Raw genomic sequence first — 25,848 nt, forward strand, 5'->3', positions numbered from 1 at the left:
AGCAGTCAATCCCCGGAGCCACACCTGCCAACGCTAACTATTCAATCTCAAGACAGGCACAGAAATTGCATGTGAAAAAGAGGGGAGTGTGGCTCAGGAAATCAAGGTCTGACATGACAAACTCCATGCAAACTACCCCTGGAAGATAACTGAAGGTGCTTATCACAGGAGGATGTGAGTGAGGGCAGACACTGGAAATAAGAATATACATAACATAAGAAGAAAAAGAGCTGTCTGTAATAGGAAGAGAGAATAAGGGTGTGAAAGAATGCACTGCTCATATAAATACTTGCATTGGCTTAATTAAAAATTTTTAATCCAGTTCTCTAATGGGTTTAGTTAGGTACATCCTTGAGAAAGGAGGGCTATGAATTGGTAAAATCTTTGCCCTCAAGGGGCTGATTCCAGGCTTCCCATTCCAAAACACGTGGGAAATAATTTCAGTTACATCAAAAGAAAAAATGTAAAGCATAAATCATAACATAATTTGGGGCCTGGCCTTACCTCAATATTGCCTAATAGAGATGGCTGTGTGGGGACAGGCTTAAGATAATTTGTTATTTATTTTTTAAAATGCACTATTTGGCAATGCTCCCAAACACCTTTTCAAGCAAATAATCAACAATTAGAAAAAAGGCTCTTTTTAAGTTGTAGATCTATCCCCAGGTCAAAGAGTCTTAGCATATTTATACTTTGAAATTTAGCAGAACACAGGTCAGTGGTAATATATAAAAAATTTTTTCAGTTTGAACTTCAATAAAGCCCACATAAAATAAAAATAAAAGATAATTTGGTTAGAAACACTCCAATGACATTTCATAACTCTGCATTAGCCTTGAAATCCAAAGCCTCCTATTGGTTAAAGAAGCCCAAATCTGACTTCACAATGAGAATTAAATAACCTCTATTGGATCTCCACAAGCAAGCTTCAAAATTTCTAGTTTCTGATCCAGACCCATGAGATGTCCCTTCTGATTACAGGGGTATCTTATTCACCTCTCCAGTATGATCACTACATTATAGATGCGCCTTCCAGAAAAATCAATGACTTCTTCCCTCTTCTCTTCCTCTTCCCAGAAAAATCCAGAACTTGTGGAAATAAGGGTATATATAGCAAGTTCCAAAGAGGAGGGATGCTTAATGAAAGAAAGAACCAAGGAGGTCAAAGAGAAGGCACAGAGACCCAGAAAGATCATGGGGTGGTGGAAATAACACAGCTACAGAGAATCCTGGATTCTACTCATGACATTTACATTCACTAATTGTGGGACCATGGACCACAGGTCTCAGTTTCTTTATGTAAAGATGGAGTCTGGACTAGATAAGCTCTAAAGGAGCCACCCAGCCCTAAAGTTCTTTTCATTTTGCCACATAGCCTAGACTCAGAGTCCTGATCATAGAAAAAGAAGTCTACAGCCTGCTCCAGAGGATCAAGGCCAGGAAAGTGTATTTATTCCCTTGATAAAGTGTACAATTGCCTAACCACTATGCTGTACACCTGAAACTAACACAAAAAACAATACTAAATGTCAAGTCAAACTGAAAAAAAATTATTTTTAAAAAAAGAGTAGTCCCTTGACTAGAACTGTTAAGATTTTTTTTGTTTTTGTTTTTAGTAAGCCTTCAAATGGTTTCATTTCTATTCAATGCTTACTCCTTTTCCTGTGTCTTCTACATGAATTGGTAAACATGCAGCAGAAAAACCAAAGGATGGCTGCAAAGGGACTGCAAATGGGAGGCAGAGTTTAGACCTAAAAGTATATAGGGACTAGGGGAAGCTCGGAAACCAGCATGCAAGGAGCCAGGAGGCAAAAGGCAGGCCAGCTAACAGACACCAGTGATAAGCAAGTCTGAAAGGATGCTGCATTGGGAGATAGTAAAGGAGTGAATGAGGTTGCAGACTAAGAGGCAAAAAAAGAGAATAAGGCAGGTTTTCATAAACTGCTGAAAAGGAGGCAATGCCACCTCTCCAGATGCCATCTTCTCTAAACCTATTGTCAGATCAAGAAGTAACTGTGGGCCCTGCAGACTGAAAAGGGTGTGTAATGTGGTCTTACTAGAGTTTGGAAGAGGAATTAAGAGTGAGCCCTACCCCACACTCTGACCCAGGAGTTAACCCTAGAACATTTTGCTGGCAATTGGCTGGTGGTATAGAGTGATGACAACCTTCAGGGTCAGCACCAAGGGAGAGCCCTCCCCCAGACAGAAAAACAGGAAGAGGCAGGTAAGGCTAAGTCAAAGAAGTAGTTGTCTGGGACAGGACAGCAGATTCGAGGCAACATTAGCAAAGTCTTGGTGGTAAGGGACAGGAAAAAGAAAAAGCTCAGGGAGAGGAAAAAGCATGATGTTGAGTGTCAAGACAACAAGCCTGTTCTTTTTTTCCTCCCTGACAAACTAATGTAAATGTGAGAAAAGAAAGGTTTTGTCGTCTAAAAACAAATTAAGTCATTTCTCTTTCGGCTTGTAATTGAACACACAAACCTACCCAAGCACTGCAAAACAAGTCCACAGGGCTAGTTTTTACGCTCCACGATAATCATAACACACTTGGAGCGTATCACGGAAGAGCGATAAATGTGAGCTCGCTCCTGGAGCAACATTAGGAATGTGGCAGTAACAGACTCTTGTTTTCCAAACTCTACTCCCAAAATGTGGAGTAAGTTTTTGGTATTGGATCCCAGGAGACCACTAGAATGTTACAGAGTCATGAATTCACATTCCAACTAGGGGAATCAACTTGCACTGAAATTATTATAGCCAAATCCGGAATCTCATTGCCTTTGGTTGTTCTCCTGTGAGCTGAAAATGCACAGGAAAAAGAATCAAATGAATGAGCCTAATCTAAGATCCCAGGAGATCTTGCTGAAGTTTATAGCAGCTATTTTGAACTGAGAAAAGAGATCAAGTAAGCCTGAGTGCTATGGCTCGTGTTTGAAAATCTAACTATAAACCAGATTTTTCTCCTCTGTAATTAGATGTGTTGCAAAGAAACTAATCCTTTGGAGATTCCTAGTTTGAGGTTTTTGGTTTTCTTTTTTTACAGGATACCATTTATAATTTCAACATCTGAGCCAAATGAGGGACATCTACAGATATCCCTAAAAAATTGAAACTATAGCAGCCAATGTGCTTTAGTGGAAAGACTACTGGTTTCTTTCCTTCCTGCTTACGTTGGTCAGTCTTTAATTCCTTACCATGCATTAATCCTTCCTTTATTCACCAAGGCAGCTGTCAAGATTCATTTTCAGTAAAAAAAATATGTAAAATTCCTCTGAAAACTATAATGTACTATTAAGTATTAATTACCATCATCAATTTTATTTCTACTAGAAATCTTAATCTAGCTTTGGCATGAGCATGACATCATAAATTGGTAGAAAGATAAATGAAGTGACAGAGGTAGGTTGTCTTGGTTTATCTGAACATTCTACCTTTAATTCTAAAGTATTTATAAGCAATCTTTTTTTATGATCTGCTCAAGTTTCAAGAAATAGTTTAGTGATTTTGAATTTTAAAGACACGGGGGGAAAATGCTTAAAACAGGTTATAAGCTTAGCACTTAAACTTCAGATGTGATTACTAAGCATCTACAGATTTCTGATATTTTGGAAAAAAAATACAAATTGCAATCCAATTATACTCAGGATGACTCAAAGAAGGCATAGTGAACTTTAAGTCCTCCACTTCTACAGAAGTCAGGAACAGCTAACAGCTGCGTAGTCTCAGTTGAATCAACATTTCTACTACTACATCAGCTACGGACAACTCCTGTCTAAACTTTGCATTGGGTGGTTTACACATGCTACAGTTATCCTGATTATGGTTTCATTTCCTTAAATTATTACACTCTCAAAAGTAAAGTTTAAATAAGCAGTAGTGTGGCTATGGGAGAGACACAGGCAGAAGTAAAAAGCTAATTCACAAAGTACATAGTTTGCTATCCAAACAGGTAAATGTAGGGGATAGTATGAAAATAAGTAACAAGAAAAAGTCAAGTCAAATTAATGGTTATTTCAAATGCTCAAACCGATTCCTTTTTTCCTGGTCACGTAAAAAGAATCTGCACCCTACACTAAAAGACATGTAATTTTTGATGCATGTTCTCCAAAGTTTCGTTCCATATACATTAATCATAAGTATAATGAAAAATCACCAATAATAACTCTATTTCCAACTAAACCCTTGGGATTACCCAGAAGACTCAAAATTGATTTACTTTTCTACTCCCAAAAGGGCAGAAAATTAGGGCTTCAGAATTAACCTACTTTCAGCATGACACCACCCACCCAAGATATCACAGTAATAAAACCATCAAGTGTTAGAGGGGAAACGAAATTTGTGGTTCATGTACTATCACACGCATCATTCACCCCACCCCTAATAAATGTATCACATACACCACTCAGGACCAACATGGACAGTGAGCCCTAGTGAGGTTAAGCAATCCGTCCTGCTAAAAAAAGCTCATTAGTGACAAATCTGAAACTAGTGCCCTGGTTTCCTAATTCCTACCTAGCTCATTCTTTCTACCACACTGATAACTCATTTTATATGAGTTATCAGTGTGGTATATAACCCATTTTATATGAGTTAGGGTTTTCATTGTTTAAAAAACAAAATGACAGAGCAGTATCATTTCGGAAAAAAAGAAGTGCTGTGGTCTTAAACGCCTCTTTGAGATTCCTCTTATAGTTTACCAGTGCCTCGTATTTATTAAATCTGTGTAGAATATATTTTTAAAATATGCAAGAACTAACAGGTATCAGTTTTAGGATGTCAGAATTTAATGCTGGGAGCAGAGCAACAATTCATATTTTGTTTTGCCAGAGAAGTGCTGAAATAATACTCCACAGAGGCTGCGATGTGAGTTAAAAGGTCAGAAAACAGATACGCTGCTGGGTTTTTCTGTAAAAGTAAATGGTGTAAGAGCAGGCCTTGGTTCTTGGGGGCTGTACCTTCCAAACAAAAATATTCCCCATGTTTATAATGAACCCAAATCTGAATTTTTTTATAAATATCTTTAAAACATGAGTATTTTTGGTAAGTGATTTAGGCTAAATATGTGCACTTTAATTTTCTTCTCTTTAGTACAGCAATAAGTGTGGTTGGGAGTCCAGAGATGCGGGCTATTCATTAAGTCCCCCTTTCTGGCCACAAGTAAATCAAAGAGGTTGAACTGGTTGACCCCGAAGATCTCTTCTAGTTTTCAAATTAATCAACTCCTAATTAAGCACTAACAAAAGTAGTCAGCTCTTTCAACCTATCTACAATGGAAAACAGGGGATCAATGAGAAGAAGGGAAGGAGGGCCTCTTAACCATCACAGAAATGAACATTCATCTGAGGGTTCAGTATTTATTAGAAATTACATAACATCACAAATAAATGTGATTGTGAGAAATTCTGAAATAAAATCGACACCTTGGACCTGTAACATTATACTGGTCTTACATGGGCCTTTTTTTTGGCTACACATAAGCTTCAGGGGCACTTCATTTAAACACATTTCCAGGCACTGGGAAGCTGGCTAGAAAAAGAAGTTCAGGCAGGGAACCATTTCCGCAGGCTCGCCCATGCCCAGCCCACCAGCTCAGCCCCATGCTGGCCCTGTTCTAACTCCCATCAGCATCTGCCTGCAATGCCGACTGCAAAGCTAAGTATTTTTAGTTATGAAAAACCTGGTTAATGTGGCTCAAAGGTTACAAATCCCCCTTTGACAAATTAAACTCCATATGATACACTGCTTGACCCTGAGCAGGGTCAAAAATATACCAGTTTCGATTTGAAAATTTAAAATAACCCAATTATGAACACTCAGGCCTAATGCTATTGGTTGAGCCCATATAAATTACACCTTCTAAAACCTATTAAAATTGTGCCATTTCCAACGCAGGTGACCTGAGATGATACAATGAATATTGCTGTTTTTTACCTTCTGTAGGGTGAATGGCATCCAAGAAGAATTGCTTGTTCGACCATTTATCCCCACTTCCTAAAAACAATGAGAGAAGAGGAAAGTGAAACTCTATTCCTAGTATAGGTAGACACACTATAAAAATAAGACAATATACAAAACAACTTAACTAAAAAGCATTATCACACAAAGCAGAATTTTATTTCAACTACGTAATCCTCAAAACTGCATTTGCCAACTAAAAAACTAGGCTATACAGGAAATGGGTCAAACATAAATTTACCTTTTATGAAAGACATTGTTGGGTAAATTCTATGGCTTTAATCAATAAAATCTGAATAGGAGTTAAAAGGGAATGATACAAGCTCACATTTTACCTAAAGAGTAATATTTCTCCACTGAAAGCAGAGAAATCAAGACATTAACATAAAAAACAAACCTAAGAGGCTGAAGTGGAGGTGAAAATAAAACCCAAATTAATTAATAGGTTACATCCAAGAATACACAGGCACTAATGTGCACACATGGGAGAGAGTTGCATTTTAAGCCTCATCCTAGAAACATGAAAGGCTTCACGTCTGGCCATGCAAGTAGGATGCAAATGGGCTTGAAAGAGTAGGCTCACGGTAGTCACGACACTGGCATGCAGGGAGATGCTAAAGAAAGCCTGACTCCCAGGACACGTGGCTTTACTGAGCCAAATGGGGAGATTTATCTTTCATGTGAAAGAAGAATGGGAGTCCTGAACTATGAGAAGAAAAAAACCTTCCGAGGAGCCCTGATGAGGGTTCAAGGGCCCATGAGGATCATAGCAATGACACCGACGTTCAGAGTAAAGGGAGTGTAGAGCGCAGTACATCTCTAGTGCTCTCCAGAAGTGACGGTTATGTGACTGAAGGAGGGACAAAGAAGAGTCTGGCAAGCGGTGAAGTATATAGTTGGGGGAAAAAAAGGAGGTTATGACTTAGGAGTGAAATCCTCCTTGACAAGAATCCAGAAGTGTCAGAAAAAGTACAGAAACCGTGGGACTTTCGTGATTAAGAAACTGGTAAGGTTTCAGGAGGGAGGAAAATGTGGCCCTGCTATGAAGGCTGCCAAACACGAGAAAGAGAAAGTAGTCAGAGAAAATAAGGGGAGAAAAGAGCTCAAGAAAACTAAATTGCAAAATGCACCAAAATATAGATGAGAAAAGCAATTTTAGGTTTCATATGGAACTCTGAAAATAGAGACAAGTATGGGATTTGAGTAGAAATCCAAGGAGATCTCTCTTTGCAATTAGCTGCAGAATCTAGAAATAACGAACACGCCTGCATCAGGAGCTGATGACATTGAAGCAAGCGAAGGGGAGGAAAAGGCAAAGCCGGTGTGCAGAAGCATTACTCAAAGGTGACTTCACAATGGAGGTGGCCAAGAAACCTTAATGGAGGATGGAAGGCACCAATACCTTTTTCTGGAACATTAGGCTTCTCCTTTTTGTGCTTATATTTGCTGACAATTTTGTGGAATAAGTTCTTTTTCTGAGACTGGAAAGGACCTACAGACAATATTAATATAAATATATTTTAAGTTCACAATGTTCCATAAAACAGTACTATGTGTTTCTAAATAATTAACACCCTCCTCCCACCTGTGGAATAAGCAAACTGAGTCATAAGAAATTTCACCTTGAACTGCTACTCTTGTAACTAATGCTCAGCCTCTTTCTTTAGGTTCATATAAAACCCAGTGAGATTTTCCTTCAAAATGTATTGGGCAGAAGCCTCCATTAGGGCTAAGACTTCCTCAGCAGAAACTACAGATTTAGTGACTAGAGACAGACCACAACTAGTAACAGCAGAGTAACTGTAGTCTGTAACAAAGAAAAGATTTTACTTTCGATTCCTAAATATCATGAAGGAAAGGATGACACAGGCATGTCATCTCTCCTAAGAAACTGACTTTCACAACAAGGACAGCACTTTTGGGATAATGGTTGGCCTGATAGCATTAGATAGCTTTCTAGCCTTTTCTGGGGATATTCTAGGAAGAAAAAAGTGATTTCAAAATAGAAAAATATTTGCCAACCGCCCCCCCCACCAATCTTTTTTTCCCAGTGGAGGGAGAAGCTTCAGATTGTATCTTAGTTCTCTCAGAGAAAAGAGAAGTGCAATTTTTCAGTTACCAATCAGAAATGCCAACAATAGCACTGACCTCCCCAAGGTACATTATTTCTATATGTTGTTGATAGTCCTATGTGAAACTGACATTTTAAGTAACTTCTGTTCCCCCCTCTCTAAACGGGAATAACAACAGTGTCCAGTTCACAGGCTTGATGTGAGGATGAAAAGCATCAGAATCTCTGTAAACTGCCCCTGCTCTATCTACCCACCTACCAGCACTGCAACCACATGCTCTGCCTTCCCAGGGCAAATTTATGCGCCTGTCTAAAGTCCACAAGTCAATGGCTTTTATATCCACAGATTATTCACAATCATTATCAGTTTGGGATATTTTTATCACTTCAAAGCTAATATCTTTTAGCTCTCACTCCTCCCTGTAACTGTATTCCCCCTATAACTAAGCAATCACTAATCTACTTTCTCTATATATTTTCTAGAAATCTGGAAATTACATGTAAATGAAATCAAATAATACGATCTTTTTTTATCTGTATTCTTACTCCTGGTATAATGTTTGCAACAGTCATCCATGTTGCAGCATGGAACATTATTTCACTCCTTTTTAAGGCTGAATAATATTCCATTATATGGCTATACCACATTTTGTTCATTCATCAGTTAATGGACATTTGAGGTGTTTCTACCTTTTGGTTTATAAATAATCCTGTTATGAACATGCATATACAAGCTTTTGTGTGGATATGTTCATTTCTTTTAGACATATACCTGGGATAACTGTATGTTCAACCCTTTTGAGAAACTGTCAGACTAACATCCTTATTACACTAACATACTCTACTAATATTTATCTGTCTTTTTAATTACAGCCATTTTAAGGATGTGACGTGGTATCTCTCTCCTTGTGGATTTGATCTGCATTTTCCTGATGACGAATACAAGCATTTTTTTTCATGTGCTTACCGGCCATTTGTATACCGTCTATAGGGAAACATCTATTCAAATAATTTGCCTATTTTTAAACTGTTTGTCTTCTTGAGTTGTAAGTTTTTTATATGCTCTAGGTAAAAATCCTCATCAGACATGTGATTTGATATTTTCTTTCACTCTGTGGGATTTTTTTCACTTTCTTATTAGTGTCCTTTAAAGCATAAGTTTTAAGTTCTGATACAATCCAATGATCTATTTTGTCTTTTGCTGCTTGACGTTTTGGGTATCATATCAAAGAATCCATTGCCAGGGTCACTAAGACTGACCCCCATGTTTCCTTTGAAGAGATTTACAGATTTAGTTCTTATGTTTAAGTCTTTGATCCATTTTGAGTTAATTTATAAGGGCCCAATTTCATTCTTTGGAATATGTGTACCCAGTTTTCCCAGCACCATTTTTTGAAAAAGCTATTCTTTTTCCATTGAATAAGTCTTGGCATCCTTGTGGAAAAATCTGTTGACCAATGATATATAGATTTATTTTTGGACCCTCAATTTTATCCTATTGACCTCTGTCTATCTACTACACTGTCTTATTTCCTTTCTTTTTATAGCCAGTTTTGATTAAGAAGTGCCCTGGCTCTTCTGAATACCTCACAATTCCAAATTAAATTTAGGATCATTTGTCAATATCTACAAAAGAAGTAGACAAGAGTGTTCCCATATTAACAATATTCAGTCTTCTGACCCACGAACATAGGAGGTATTTCCATTTGATCATCGTTCTTTAAACAATGTTTTGTACGTTTCAGTGTGTTACACATTTGAATACTTTATTCTTTTATTTATTTATATTTAAAAGATTTTATTTATTTATTTTTAGAGAGAGGGGAAGGGAGGGAGAAAGAGAGAGAGAGAGAGAGAAACATCAATGTGTGGTTGCCTCTCACATGCCCTCCCCACCGACCCCGGGGATCTGGCCTGCCACCCAGGCATGTGCCCTGACTGGGAATTGAACTGGCAACCCTTTGGTTCACAGGCTGGCACTCAATCCACTGAGTCACACCAGCCAGGGCATATTCTTTTTTAAAAAGATTTTATTTATTTATAGTACAGTGCATCTTGTCTGAATTTCCTTTACTTCTTCCTGAATCAAGGAGAACAAAACCAAACAGTTACAGTCTTGACAGCTTATTTTAATGACCAACTAAAGATACCATATTTAGAAATTCAATTTTCTGCAACTTTCATGTCTTACAATTGAGTTTTCCAAGCAAGTTCAATTAAAAAGAAAATCTGTTTTAGTTTCTAAAAATTTATCTTTTTCATTTAAATTTTATTGTATTTTTCCCCATTACCATTTACCCCCCTTATACCTCCTTATATCCCCCTCCCTCCAGGAGTCACCACACTGCTGTCTATGAATTTTTTTTCCTCTTTGCTTGATCCCTCCACTCCCTACCCACCTCCCCCAACAATAGCTGTCATCTGATCTCCAAGTATGAGTCTATTTCTGTTTTGCCTGTTTGTTTTGCTAGTTTGGTTTGTTCATTAGATACCACATAAGTGAAATCATATGGTATTTGTCTTTCTCTGACTGGCTTGTTTCACTGAGCATAATGTTGTCCAGATCAATCCATACAGTTGCAAAGGGTAAGTTTTTCTTCTTTTTAACAGCTGAATAGTATTCCATTGTGTAAATGTCCCATGATTGTTTTACCTACTCATCTGTTGATGGATACTTGGGCTGCTTCCATGTCTTGTGCGACTGTACACTGCAATGGACATACAGGTGTTTTTGTTCTTTCGAATTAGTGTTTTGGGTTTCTTCAGATATATGCCCATAAGTGAGACTGCTGGGTCAAAAGGCAGATCCATTTTTAATTTTTTGAGGTGTCTCCATACTGCTTTCCACAGTGGCTGCACCAATCTGCATTCCCACCAACAGTGCAAAAGGGTTCCCCTTTCTCCACATCCTCACCAGCATCTGTTGTTTGTTGATTTACTGACAATAGCCATTCTGACAAGTGTGAGATGATATCTCATTGTGGTTTTAATTTGCATTTCTCTGATGATTAGTAACATTGAGAATCTTTTCATATGTCTATTGGCCATCTGTACGTCCTCTTTGGAAAAGTGCCTATTCAGGTCCTTTGCCCATTTTTAAAAAATTGGATTGTTTGGTCTTTTTTGGTGTTCATTTCTATTAAGTTCTTTATAAATTATGGATATTAACCCCTTATTGGATATATTGGCAAATATGTTCTCCCATTCTGTGGGCTGTCTTCTTATTCTGTTGATAGTTTTCTTTGCTGTGCAACAACTTTTAGTTTGATGAAGTCCCCTTTGTTTTTTTTTGTTTTTTTTTTTTGTTTCCTTGCCCAGGGAGAAATATCTGATAAAAAACTATGAACAATATCCAAGATTTGGGGTTTTGGATCTAACATTTAAGTCTTTGATCCATTTTGAATTTATTCTTGTGTATGGTGTAAGAAGGTGGTCTAGTTTCATTTTTCTCCATATATATGCCCAATTTTTCCAACACCATTTATTGAATAAACTATCTTGAGCCCATTATATGTGCTTGCTTCCTCTGTTGAATATTACATGACAATAAAGGTGTGGGTTTATTTCTGGGCTCTCTATTCTGTTCCATTGATCTATGTGTCTGTTTCTATGCCAGTACCCTGCTGTTTGATAACTATGACCTAATAGTATAGATTGATATTAGGTACCATGACTCCTCTAACTTTGTTCTTTTTCAGGATTGCTGTTGCTATGCAGGGCCTTTTGTGGTTCTGTATAGATTTTTGAAATATTTGTTCTAGTTCTCTGAAATACACCACTGGTATCTTGATATGAATTGCATTGAATCTATGGATTGCTTTGGGACATTTTAATGATGTTAATTCTTCCTATCAGTGAACACGGCATGTGCTTCTACTTATTTGTATCTTCTTCAATTTCCTTCTTCAGTGTCTTATAATTCCCAAACTACAGGCCTTTTATATCCTTGGTTAGATTTATTCTAACCAAGGCATTTTATTTTATTTTTTTTTGAAGCAATTGTGAGTGGGACTGTTTTCTTAATTTCCTTTTCCGTTAATTCTTTATTGGCATGTAAAAATGCAACTTATTTCTAGATATCAGTTTTGTATCCTGCTACTTTGCTGAATTAATTTATCAGTTCTAATAGTTTCTTGGTGGAATCTTTGGGGTTCTCTATGTACAGTATCATGGCATCTGCAAATAAAGACAGTACTTCTTCCTTTCCAATTTGGATGCCTTTTATTTCTTTTTCTTGTCTGATTGTTTTGGCTAGGATTTCCAGTACTATGTTGCATAAGAGAGGTGAAAGCAGACATCCTTGTCTTGTTCTCAGTCTTAAAGGGGAAGACTTATAGTTTTAGCCTGTGGAGTATGGTGCTGGCAGTGGGTTTGTCATATATGGCCTTTACTGTGTTTAGATATGCTCCCTCTATTCCCATTTTGCTGAGATTTTTTATCATAAATGGATGCTGGATTTTATCAAAAGCTTTTCCTGCATCTGTTGATATGATTATGTGCTTTTAATCCTTCATTCTGTTTCTGTGATGAAATCACATTTATTGATTTGTAAATGTTGTACCAACCTTGTATTCCCGGAATAAATCCCACTTGGTCATGGTGTCTGATCTTTTTGATGCATTGCTGGATTCTTTTTCCTAATATTCTGTTGAGGATTTTAGCATCTATGCTCATCAATAACGCTGGCCTACAATTTTCTTTTTTAGTAGCGTCTTTATATGCTTTTGGAATTAGGATAATGCTAGGCTCATAAAATGAGTTTGGGAGCCTTCCCTCCTCTTGAATTTTACGAATAGTTTGAGAAGGAGAGGTGTTAGTTCTTCTCAGAATGTTTGGTAAAATTCACCTGTGAAGCCATCTGGTTCAGGGCTTTTGTTTGTTAGTAGTTATTTGATTACTGCTTCAATTTCATTAGGTTTAAATCTGTGTATTTAGATTCTCTGATTCTGCCTGATTTAGTTTTGGAAGATTGTATGTTTCTAGGAATTTATCCATTTCGTCCAGGTTGTCCAGTTTGTTGGCATATAATTGTTCATAATATTTTCTTACAGTCCTTTCTATTTCTTTGATGTCATTTGTTATTTCTCCTCTTTCATTCCTGATTTTATATATTTGCGTCCTTTCTCTTCTTTTTTTGATGAGTCTGGTTAAAGTTTTGTCAATCTTTTCAAAGAACCTGTGTTTGGATTCATTGATCTTTTGCGTCATTATTTTTGACTCTAATTTGTTTATTCCTGCTCTAATCTTTATTATTTCCTTCCTTCTACTCACTTTCGGCTTTGCTTGTTGTTCTTTTTCAAGTTCCTTTAAGTGTGAAGTTACATTCTTTATTTGAGCTTTGTCTTGTTTTTTTGAGATAGGCCTGTAATGCTATGAATTTCCCTCTTAGGATTGCTTTCCCAGTGTCCCACAGATTTTTGCATTGTTGTGTCCTCATTTTCATTTGTTTAAGGGTATCTTTGGATTTCTTCCTTGATCTCACTGTTGATCCATTCATTGTTTAATAACATCCTATTTAGCTTCCATGTCTTTGTGTGTGTTTCAGACTTCTTCTTGTGCTTGATTTCTAGTTTCATAGCTTTGTGGTCAGAGAAGATGTCTGATATGATTTCAGTCTTCTTAAATTTACTGAGACTTGTTTTGTGTCCTAACATGCAGTGTATCCTAGAAAACATTCCATGTGCACTTGAAAAGTGTATACATTCTGCAGCTTTGGGGTGAAATGTTCTGAAGATATTAGTTAAATCCATTTGATCTAGTGTGTTCTTCAAGGCTGCTGTCGCCTTGTTGATTTTCTGCCTGGAAAATCCATCCACTAAAGTCAATGAAGTATTAAAAATCCCCAACTATGACTTTATTTCAGTCAATCTCTCCCTTTATGTCCATCAAGATTTGCTTTACATATTGAGGTGCTCCTATGTTGGGTGCATAAGGATTTACTAGGTTTGTATCCTCTTGTTGGATTGTTCCCTTTATGATTATATAGTGTCCTTTGTCTCTCACTGTAGTCTTGGTTTTTAAGTCTATTTTGTTGGATATAAGTACTGCTACACCAGCTTTTTTCCCCCCTTTCCATTTGCATGAAATATCTTTTTCCATCTCTTTATTTTTAGTCTGTGTATCATTCGATCTGAGATGGGTCTCTTGGAGGCAACATATATATGGGTCTTGTTTTCTTATCCATCACCTGTCCTGTCTTTTGGTTGGAGCATTTAAGCCATTTACATTTAAGGTGATTATTGATAGATACACATTTAGTGCCATTTTATTGTTAGACTGTTTTCTTCTGTCTCCCCACCCCCTTTTTCTTCTTACAGCAAGCCCTTTGACATTTGTTGCAGTACTGGTTTGGTGAAAACAACCTCCTTTAGCTTTTTCTTGTCTGGGAAGTTCCTTATTTTTCCTTCAATTCTAAATAATAGCCTCCCTGGGTAAAGTAGCCTTGATTGTAGATCCTTGCCTTTCATCACCTTGGTATTTCATGCCACTCTCTTCTGGCTTGAAGTGCTTCTGTTGAGTAATCAGATGCCAGTCTAATTGGTGCTCCTTTGTAGGTAACTACCTGCTTTTCTCTTGCAGCTTTTAGGATTCTCTCCTTGTCTTTAAGCCTTGTCATTTTAATTATGATGAGTGTGGTATAGGCCTCTTTGGGTCCAACTTGTTTGGGACTCTCTGAGCTTCCTGGGCTTGTGTGACTTTTTCCTTCATCAGATTAGGGAAGTTTTTGGTCATTAATTCTTCAAATAGGTTCTCAGTTCCTTCCTCACTCTCTTCTCCTTCTGTTATTAGCACGATGAGAATGTTGTTACACTTAATGTTGTCCAAAATGTTTCTTAAGCTCTCATTTTTTTAAATTCTATTTTCCTTTTGCTGCTCTGCCTCAGTCTTTTTTCCTACCTTGTCTTCCAAAACCGTGATTTGATCCTCTGCTTCATCTAACCTACTGTTTATTCCTTCCAGTGTATTATCTCAGATATTGCATTCGTTTTTTCTGACTGATCCTTTTTTTAATGGTTTCTATGTCTTTTTTCATGCTGTTGAGTATCCTTATAATCATTACTCTAAACCTTCTATCTGGTAAATTGCTTGCCTCCATTTCATCTAATTCTGCTGGAAAATTCACTTGTCCTTTCATTTAGGGTTTGTTTCTTTGCCTTCCCATTTTGGCTGCTTTGCATTTTCTGCCTTAGCTGTTAAACTAATCAGCCACCCAACTGATCAGCTGTTAATCTAATTGAACTAACCAGCAACCTGGCTTAAGCACCACAGGGTGGGGCAGAGTAATTCCTGCCTCCTGTGGGCAGTGGTATTGCTTCCTATCAGGCTGATGCCATTGAGAGAGGAGTGCTCTACCTGAAAGAGATGGTTCCTTTAGTTTGAGGAATGACTCAGCACAGGGATCCTGGTGGCTGTTCCTTCAGTTTTCTCCCCAGACCCACCAACACCAGACTCTCAAACATATCTAGTTCCCTCTGTCCTCCATTTGCCAGCACCCAGGGTAAGTGGCTACAAACAATATTTTGTGCTTTGGCCCTTTAAGAAGCTTGCTATATCTCAAGCAGTCTCTGCCTGGTAGACAGAAACCCTGCTGCTTTTCACAGGTGGATGTTTTTTTCTGGGGTTCCCTTTCCAGCTTGGTGCTTTAGGCTGGGGATCCCAGCTTGGAGTTTTAGACCCTGCATTCCTCAAGGGGAACCTGCCAGCCACTGAAATATCCCTCCGACACTTCAGTTGCCACCTGTGGGAGCTCAGCCAGCCTTCTTGCACCACCTCTGCACTCCCTGCCAGTCACGTTGTGATGAAATAGTTTCTTTTGTCTGTCCATGGTTATAAGGCTTCTGTCCAGCTATTGTTCAGTTGGTTATTCTGGATAATTTCTCTACAATTTAGTTGTAATTCCAGATTGGTCCTGGGAGGAGGTTAGTATAGCTTCCACTTACTCTGCCATCTTCGATGAGCCTTTATTCTTTTTGATACTATGGTAAATGGAATTGTTTTCCTAAGTTCATTTTGGATTGTTCATTGAAAGTGTATAAAAATACCACTGGCTTTTGTATAATAATCTTGATCTTGTAACCCTGATGAATTCATTTATTAGCTATAACAGTTTTTCTAGTGGATCCCTTAAGTTTTCTTTGTGAAAGATACATCATCTGAAAATAGAGATAGTTTTACTTCCTTTCCATAATCTAGATGCCTTTCATTTCTTTTTCTTGCCTAACTGGCCTGGCTAGAGCCTCTACTAAAATTAATAGTAGTGAGAGTGAACGGCCCTATCTTGTTTCCTATCTTAGGGAAAATCATCCAATCTTTCACCATTAAGTATGATGTTTGTCAGTTGTGGGGTTTTTTGTAGATGTCCTTTATCAGGCTGAGAAAGTTCCAGTCTACTCTGAGTTTGTTTAGTGCTTTCATGAAAAGGTATTAGTTTGTCATATTTTTCCTACATCTACTGAGATAATCATGTGCCTTTTTTTTGGTATGGTTGTTCTATGAATATGGTATATTAATTGAATTCTGGATGTTAAACCAATGTTTGGAATTGAATTCTGGATATTACCTGCATTCCTCAGGTAAGATCCCAGTTAGCTATGGTGTATAATTTTTCTTATATGTGGATGGATTTGGTTTGCTAGTTTTTTATTAAATATTTTTGTGTCCATATTTGTAAGAAATATTGGTCTGCATGCAGTTCTTTCTTGTGATGTCTACTTTTGACATTAGGGTAATACTGGCATCGCAAATTGAGTTTGGAAGTCTTCCCTACTTTTCCAATTTTTGGATAAGTTTGTGAAAAATTGGTAATGATTCTTTTTAAATGTTTAGTAGAATGCAGTGGTAAATGCATCCTGGCTTGGGCTTCCCCGCAATCCTGAGTACCTTTTTGATTACTAAATTAAATCTCTTTACCAGTTATAGGTTTATTCAGCTTGTCTATATTTTTCTTAAGTCAGTTTCAGTAGTTCGTGTTTTCCTAGGAATTGTCTGCTTCTTGTAAATTATCTATTTTATTGGCATATCATTCTTTACAGTATTCCTTTCAGTTAAGCCCTCTCTCTCTTTTTTGTTTTTGTTTTTTTGGTTGGTCAAACTAAAAGTTTCTCAAATTTGTTGTTTTTAAAGAAGCAGCTTTTGGTTTCATTAATTTTTTTCCTATTGTTTCTATTTATTTAATTAATTTCCTCTCTAATCTTTACTATTTCCTTTCATCTACTTCCTTCAGCTTTAGTTTTCTCTTTTTTGCATAGCATCTCAAGGTAGAAGGTTAGGTTATTGATTTGAAATCTTCTTAATGTATGCATTTATAGCTATAAATGTCTCTCAAAGCATTACTTTAGCTGTATCCCATAAATTTTGGTGTGTTGTTTTAATTTTTATTCATTTCAAACTATTTTCTGATTTCCCTATTGATTTATTAATTTCTTCTTTGACTTACTGGTTATTTAGAGTGTGTTAATTTCCACATATTTGTGAGTTTCCAAATTTGATTTCTGCTGTTGAATTTTAATTCCATTCCACTATGGTCAGAAGGTGTGATTTGAATAATTTCAATCCTTTTAAATTTGTTTTATGGCCTAGTATATGTTGCAGTCTAGAGAGAGCTCCCTGTGCACTTGAAAATGTATATTCTGCTCTTGTTTGATGGAGTGTTCTATACATAGATAGAGATTGTATACAGAGTTCTTTTCCTTCCTTGTTGATCTTTTGCTTAGTTGTTCTATCAAACCTATTCTTTTTTTCACAGCACTTCTTACCTTCTAATACATTATATACTTTGCTTATTGCTTAGGCTTGTTTATCATCTGGTACCCACACCATAATGGCATAAAGGTTCTTTGTTTTCAATCACAAATATATTATTCTACAGATATATGCCTAGAATGGTCTTATCACATGACTCATTCTCAGTAACATTTGTTGCATCAACAAATAAAGCTCTTAAACTAGTGCTTGGTACAAAGAGTTCAAGAAATGACAGTTGTTGCTAGTATTGATAATAAAGTTGTGCAAGAGTTTTTGATGGCTACACCAAGTCATCCTTCTAAATCACCAACAGCAAATACTTCTGAACTGGCTGGTGGCGGTTTAAAATAGAAACAAAAATTCCTCTTATTGGCTTTTATTCCCTCAGAAAAAGTGAGCAACAAAAAAATAAGAAAATAAATTTAATGAATACAAAGAAAATATATTATGTGTACATACTGCACTAATATTACAGATATTCTCTATAATCCATTAGCAATCACTGCCTCATACATACTTTATACAACTGAGGAAACTTCAGGACCTAAATGATAGATATGTGGGCAGTCACAAAAAACAGAAGTAGGAAAAAAGAAGAAAAATCATTCTGAGATTTCTCAGGACCGTAAAGATCCTAGTAATTTATCTGTAGAAAAATAATTTAATAATAATAAGGAATTGGCTCACAGGAAGAATGATTTCTATACTTATCACTATGTATTTGTATGAGAACAATGGGGATATAAAGTAATTCACAGAAGCAAACTGACGTGACACAGGGAATGGGTTATGAAAGAAGAAAATAATACATATTTTCAGATCCAACCATATTCAGAGAAATCTAAGAAGTACAACTTAAGGATAAAACTAAAGATGGAGCTTGTCAATTTTAACATGAAAAAAGAACCACCAAAGTGGTTTGGTATACAGAGGAACTACTGTAAGCTTCTATTTTTAAACTTCCTTGCTCCTAGCCATCCCAAAATGTAGCTACAAAACAAATTACATAAAGAACAACTTTAGATAAAAAAGAAAATGACAAATTTGAATGAGTAATTGAAAAGCAGCAATGTTAGAGTTAAGAGATGAGCAACTTGATTTCTGCCCACCAGTAGGGTACGTATGTTTGATATTTTGCTGAAGAAAATAAAGTAAAAATCTGTAATAAATAGCAGATAAACAGAAACTTACTACTATTTGTGCCCTTAATTATTAATGTCGAGACTACACGCAGGGAAAAGAAGGTACAAAGTGAAAAGAAAAGAGATCTAAAAGGATTTAGAAAGTGAAGAATCGGCAACTTTCTTTCAACAAAGTAACCCTGCTCAAGTTTACTGTCCCTTCTCTTTCTAGCCAATTTTCTTGAGAGAGTGTTTGCATCAGCTTCCTCTTCCTTATGACAAAATCACTTGTTGCTGACATGTAAACTAGTTGAGGGCTCTACTTAAGTCTTGGGGCAGGATGACATGTATTTGAAAGCACACCACTTTCATTGCTGGCAAGAAAATAGCAGAGACAAACAATCTGACAGGACAAGGTGCCACAGAGACATTAACAATAACAACATTTCCAAACATTAATGTTGTTCATCATTTGCTGGGGAAAAAAAAAAAAAAAAAGACATTTTTGGGATGAGAACCTATAGTGACACAGGAGCCAGTTAAGTATTAGCCTGGCATAATTTTTCCAGGTCAACAATGCTAAGGTGAAGTAAGTGACCCTTTCTCTTTACAATCCTGTCATAGGGAACAAATGCTAGGCCTAACTCAAGTGGTGGTGACTTATGTCCAGGTTCTACAGTTTCACGGTTTCAAGCTATAAGAAGAGCAGCGGGTTAATTCTAAAACTATGTTGTCATTTTTTGTAATGAACACACTAAGTAATGAATAACCAATGAAACAAAAAGTTTCCAATAATTTATAGCACAGTATCCCCAACTGCTGGTCATGTGGATCTACTGACCTGAATGAGTTTGAGTAAACCAGCCACAAGCAAATTAGAACTGGAGGGGACTGAACCACTTCAGTGCACTGGACAAGTGTGCCTTGTTAAGGACCTCAGGATTGTTATCAAGTATTTCTTCGATACCTGCAAATGCACTGTCACCATGTTCCCAAAAATGTCTGGTGGCAAAAGACTTACAAGCAAACAGTTATAGGACAAAACACAGAGTTCTACCCACCCTGGAAACCATAACTCCCTGAGAGGGAAGGCTGGCCTGGCTAAGACAGATCTTTGTTCTTTAACACTGAAAGCAAACTCAGGCTGGCTCAAACCCAAACAGGGGATTCTGTACTCAACCCTTAATTTTGTACATCTGCTTCTCTCATTAAAATCTCAAATGCCTAAATGTTTGCAATTTCAATTTTAACATATAAATGTAGTTTGGAAAAACATAAGACCAATGGTATGCCTGATGGGCTAAGAAACAATGTGAGGAGACAGAGATAAAAGAGGAAAAGTGTAGTCAAAGGTCAAGCTGGGGGACAATTTGAACAATCTAAATTGAACTCAATTAACTTTTTCTCCATGACCCTATGTCATTTGAAAATTATTTATTTTGCAGAGCACTCTTGACTTCTGACACTTTTGTAAAAAGTGCTTCATACATTAAGAGTATACTTAAAATAACGTGTCAAAACAAATCTCTTAGGAAGTTACAATTAAATTTAGACTTATAATTTAAGGCCTTCATTTGAATATATACAAGTAACTGTGAGAGATAAACCAGAAAACACATATGCATGGGCTGCTTCAGCTGAACTGCACTGAGGTAGATGGATTATAATTTCTTAGAAGCAAAGGGAAATTCTAATTCACTGTGTTCTGCTTACCATAATGTAGCCTGAGCCCTGATGGAGAATGTGGCATTTAGTTATTTTTATCTTTTTTTGTTTTAGAGTTTCTGACAAGACTTATTATATAGACATATGGGACCGGGCACAGAGAGTGAAGGGGGCAGTGAGAAAGGGGAAGAGACTACTTGGAAATACAGATATAAATAAGGAGACCGCTGGGAAAACAGAAGTGTAAACCCAGGCAGGCACTATAATTCTGAAATGTATAACTGTATACATGCATCCATACCATTTCCTCTAGAAATTACATTTCAGAAAAATTCTATACATTTTCTATAACCTGGAGTAGCTAAAAAGTACCTAGCATAAGGCAAAAAGAAAAATATAGGAAATATTGAGTGATAACAAATGTAGGAGAAAAAAAAATACAGACAAATAGTGAATTGTTGAAGGAAGAATGAGGTTTCCTATGGATACATGCTCTTCTACTAATGATATACCCAAGTTTTTGCTTTGAAGGATTCCTCATTCAAAGGTGCAAAGGCTCTACAGTCTAAGAAGACAATCTCCTCTATCCTCTAAATGTTAGGCAATTACAGCAGAGCTATATGATGATTTCATTAATATCTTGTAGAAGGTACACTGGTGCTGCTAATGCCAAACTAAAATCAGTCACAAATGCCATTTCTTTAGTTTGCTAAATAGAGAATATATTCTTTAATTTCTGCTTTAGGATATTTGCATTTTGCTCCATGAGTTGGAATGCAGAGCAAAATCTAAAGTCATGAAAGACTGCCCACCTACATCATTACTGATATACTGTATAAGGGCCAGTGACTTTGGGGCTTGAGAAGCACAACAGAAGAGTAAGATGTGTTGTGTGAAGTTTAACCCAAACCTCCAAAAAGCTATTTCAAATTAAAAGAAATCCTGTTAATCTCAGTTGGAAGAGAAAAAACATACAACTAAGAGAAGGTCTCGTGAAAATAGGTCCTAACTTCAGGGAGTTTTATAGCTTTACAAAAATAAATCTATTGTTACATTTTTTGATAGATAATTTGCCATCTTCAGAGCTCTAAAATGAATGTCTCCAACTACAAGAGGTGGAGGAAGAGAATACATCCTGCATACCAATCAATTGCAATTTTATTGGCTGGTCAGGTATTTATTTATCAGCAACTTTACATCTAAGAATTATGGGAGTTTAAGATACCTGGCATCTCTGGATTTATGGATTACTGTGCCTGTTCCTAAATATCTTTAGGGCACAAAGACTGTCATTGCATTTGTTAATCAATCCATAACAGTGCTCAGCTACCTACCTGTCAACAAAGCTACAAGATTTCTTTCCTACTAGCTTGGAAGATTGTAATACAATCCTATTTTATTTTCCCAGGTGAGCAAACTTGGTGATGCAACATTTCTTAGTTCTTTATTCGCTAGGCTTGTTTTTATTAACCACAGAGGAAAAATGAGATAAAATCACTTTTACGTTGCCCTCTGCCTTTAATCACGAAGGGGGATTTTCTTCAGCCTTTCAGAGCCATCCTAAGATACAGATCTCCAAACAAGATCTCCTCCTCAGTTATATTAATACCCATGCACAAAGGGGTTTTAGATACCCAGGGATAAAGGCTCAGGTTTCTTCAGATCATTTTCTCTAGACATACATTTTAGATACTCTCTCAAAATGCATGAAGTTGTATCTCCTCATTAATTTATCTTTAATCATTATTCATGATTATAAGAATTTAGTAAGATTTACATTAAGCTATACCATATCTTAACCATCCATTCATCTGAAATACATAATCCAATTTGACACAAAGCAGGCAAACAGGTTGCTACTTCTGCAGGCTAATTACAAGAACTCTTCTATCCAATCCTGCTCAGAATTTGATCCTGAAAGCAACAAAAGCTCAGCGACACCAGTTCTTCTTCTCTCTATTCACTGTCCTTGCAGAAGCTAACTGAACAAAGTCTTTCACATCTGTGTGGAAAACTAGAGACACATTTTCCCCACTGATCTTTAGACCTGAAGTAAAATTAGAAGACATGTTTCTCAAGATGAGCAACATTGTCATTTTGGGAAGGACAATCCTTCGTTGTGCTTGAATGTCCTTAGCTGGTTAGATGTTTAGAAACTCAGCCCCTGCCCAAACATAACAGGGATCCTAGGCATTGAGAGCACTGAAATTGCCCCTTATTCTTTAAAGCCCTGCTTTGAACTACAATGTTGCCTTTGATGAATGCTGACATCCACCGAAGTTGTGGTAATCCTAAAAGCTTCCCCAATATACACAGGGGAGAATCTGATATTCTTAAAAATGAATATGCTGAACAAAGCATTTTTTTAAATTTAATAAAACCAATAAAAAAATATTGCCAGAGTGTTACAGGGGACTTTATTTTCATTAGGTTCATACTGCCGGCAAGGAATTATGTCTGCTTATTAGGCAAATGGAACGATTTCACAGTCCCACAGTCCAACCTGCTGCAGATACAGTGAATGGAAGAACGAGACTCTGCCAGCATTTTTTTTGCTCTAGAAAACTACAATTCCAAATCAGATTCCTGGAGAGCAGAAAGTCAAAGCCATGTGTAACACTTTCAGAAGTCTACACCTTTAAGGGTAAATGCATAGGTTGAGATGCCAAAGGACCGAGCCTGAGGAGAATTAGGAAGGAAGAAGGGAGAAAGAAGTCAGGAACCAAGATAACCTTGGAAACAACCAGAAATTGCAACTCACTACTGCCTCAATTGAAATCCAATGACATCTAAAGGGAGCTGCAGCAGCTTAGAAGAGGGTTCAGCTGGGATTTTGACCACACTGAAGGAAGATAGAGCACATGTACTAACCTTTGCTGGTTTTAGTCGGTTCTGAGGACATGTTTCCAGTCTTCTTCTTTTTTCTTGGAACAGGTACACATTTCCGGTCAAATGTAACAGGACTATATTGAGGGAGGCTGTTGAATTTTTTTTCAAATTCTTCATCCAGCTTTGCTGAGCTAATAAAAGAGAAGGGATGTAATCAATCAACACATGATATAAATATCTAAACAAAACACTATAAAGTATATGTTATGATATTTCTTTTGATAACAGGGTCCCTGAGAATTAGGTCATTGTTAATAAATTCCATGCAAGGATAAAAAAGTATCTTTTCAGAAAAGCTTGAGATTTACCAACACAGATTTCTTAGTAAACTCACATGAGAGGTTAGCTTATTACCTTAGAAAAGCTGAAACATTATTTAAAATATTGGGTATTTTTGAAGTGGAGAATTTACCATTCTCTCCATTGGCATAAGGATTTTCATTAAGTTCAATACAAAGCATATTCCACCCAGATAAGTGTCTCATTCATGTGTATGCACCCATATTGCCAAGCTTATTGGTAATATGGCATATTGGCAACTTTGTAAGGTTGGTTTTCTTAAAAAATACTTATTTTTTAAACATATACACACAAAGAAAACACAAGCAAATATTTTCAATTATTAGACAATCATTCTGGAGAGCTGACCAGGATGAGGATAAAATACTCAGTGGGAAAAGGTAAAGCCAATTTTCAATGAACACACTAGCAGAAAGGCAACACCGCTTTAACACCAACCACAAATGACTTCAGAAATGTCACCAGCAAAGTTGGGAAATCCTTGGGCTGCTTTTGATGGTCTCCAAGGCCCCCCACAGCAATGGTAGGCATGCCTGCTGGGTCCTAGGCTGGCTGCTGGCTTTCACTGACAGTGAAACGTACTAAGATGCAGCCCAAACAGATGGGAGAAGCCACAGGAGAATTGCTGTGCTCAGTAGATGGAAAATGGAAAGCATACTGGGAAGAGAGCAGCTTTGAGTAGCAACTTACAAAAGCTAATGTATTAGGTGGCTACTTATAGGATATCCACCTAAAACTGGTCTCAAGTTTTGGAAGAATGTGCAAGAGTTGGGAGCAGAGATAAGTCAGATAACCATCAGACTGTCAAAAGAAAAAGGCCACTACACCAAGTTCTTTCAAAGCTGCAAAGAGCGGTGGGTGAGGGTGTTGTTTCTTTCTTACTAAAATCATCTTTTCATGCTCAACTAAAAAAATGTTTATACTAATGGAAAATCAGATACTATCTGATACTAATTAATCAGAAAGCTACCTGTAAGATGTGAATTTTTCAGATACTCTGAATAACCAAGAGAAAAAATATGAAAATGTGAGATCTAAATCCTAAGGTTTCTTGGTACCTTTTTTTTTCTTTTTTTCAACTAGAATAATTACCTACGTTTTTCTTGGATAAGTCTATAAAATCAGAACTGCCAATACTGAGTAAATTTTTCTTGGCTACTGCTAACTAAGGAGGTAGCACATTTTCTGCAATAAAAAGGTTTAAAATGCTCATTTAGAAATCTCAGCTATGAATGACAGGAAGTGCATTCCTCACTGCTCATGCACTATGGTGGTGTGTTCTTAATGAGGCAAACCCAGATAATCTGAATCTGACAGGCAATTATTTAAAGGAGGAGGAAAGATCAGAACTTTACTGTTGATTTAAGCCTGTAAAAAACCTCCTTAAAAATATTTTTTATAAACAAACAAACAAGCCAATCCACACAGAGATCTCTTTGTAGGGACAGGTTTTCAAAAGATTGTTTCACTTTTCTTGTTCTTCAAAGAAGACTGTGAAAACATCTCTCTCATAGCCTTAGCAGTATCTTAGGGAAACCACCAGAGAACGTGCTGTTGGGGAACCTTCTTGCCCACTGTATTCCCCTGGGACTTTACTGTGTTTGCAATGACAGCAGCTTCTCTCTGTCCATGGAGACAAGCAGAGCACCGTAGTTCCAGAAGTTACACAGCATTGGTCCCTGGTCACTTTTTTTAGGAAATATTTCATTTGAAAAGTATCATTTGACAATGAAAAATGTGAGGGTTTTCATGTCATTGTTGAAACATAATATAAGAAAGACTAATTTGAACGACTCTGGACTTTAAGAAATATTAGAAAGAAAATACGTGAAATTTATAAATATATCATTTCAACATAAATAATCTTGAGGATCGTCATGAGAAATAATTTCCACTCTCGAACTCTGTGATGACCTAGAGCCTTAGAATTAACCAGACTTGGAAGCACTATAACACCCAAGGACAAACTATATTATTCCACAAACAGAAATGCAAATATTTATGAATAAACCAAATACAATATTCCCAATGCATAAAATTTGCATACTTTTGAACGTATTTAGGAAAAAATATGAAAAATACAAAAATGCACATCTTTTCAAT

The 25,848-nt window shown here is 36.8% G+C and overlaps 1 protein-coding gene across 1 annotated transcript in view; it reads right to left on the reverse strand.

The window, feature by feature from the left end:
• The window catches only part of BBX (BBX high mobility group box domain containing), a 259,101-nt gene that overhangs the window by 9,726 nt on the left and 223,527 nt on the right, over positions 1-25,848 (reverse strand). The window contains exons 15-17 of the mRNA XM_054577334.1: positions 23,428-23,576; positions 7,358-7,447; positions 5,932-5,991 (exon numbers count right to left, since the gene is read on the reverse strand). Coding sequence (XP_054433309.1) covers positions 5,932-5,991; positions 7,358-7,447; positions 23,428-23,576 — 299 coding nt within the window. The remainder of the gene's footprint in view (positions 1-5,931; positions 5,992-7,357; positions 7,448-23,427; positions 23,577-25,848) is intronic.

Source organism: Pteronotus mesoamericanus, unplaced genomic scaffold, assembly GCF_021234165.1.
Source record: "Pteronotus mesoamericanus isolate MK-2021 breed Mesoamerican mustached bat unplaced genomic scaffold, CSHL_Meso_final contig_42, whole genome shotgun sequence".
Taxonomy (NCBI): domain Eukaryota; kingdom Metazoa; phylum Chordata; class Mammalia; order Chiroptera; family Mormoopidae; genus Pteronotus; species Pteronotus mesoamericanus.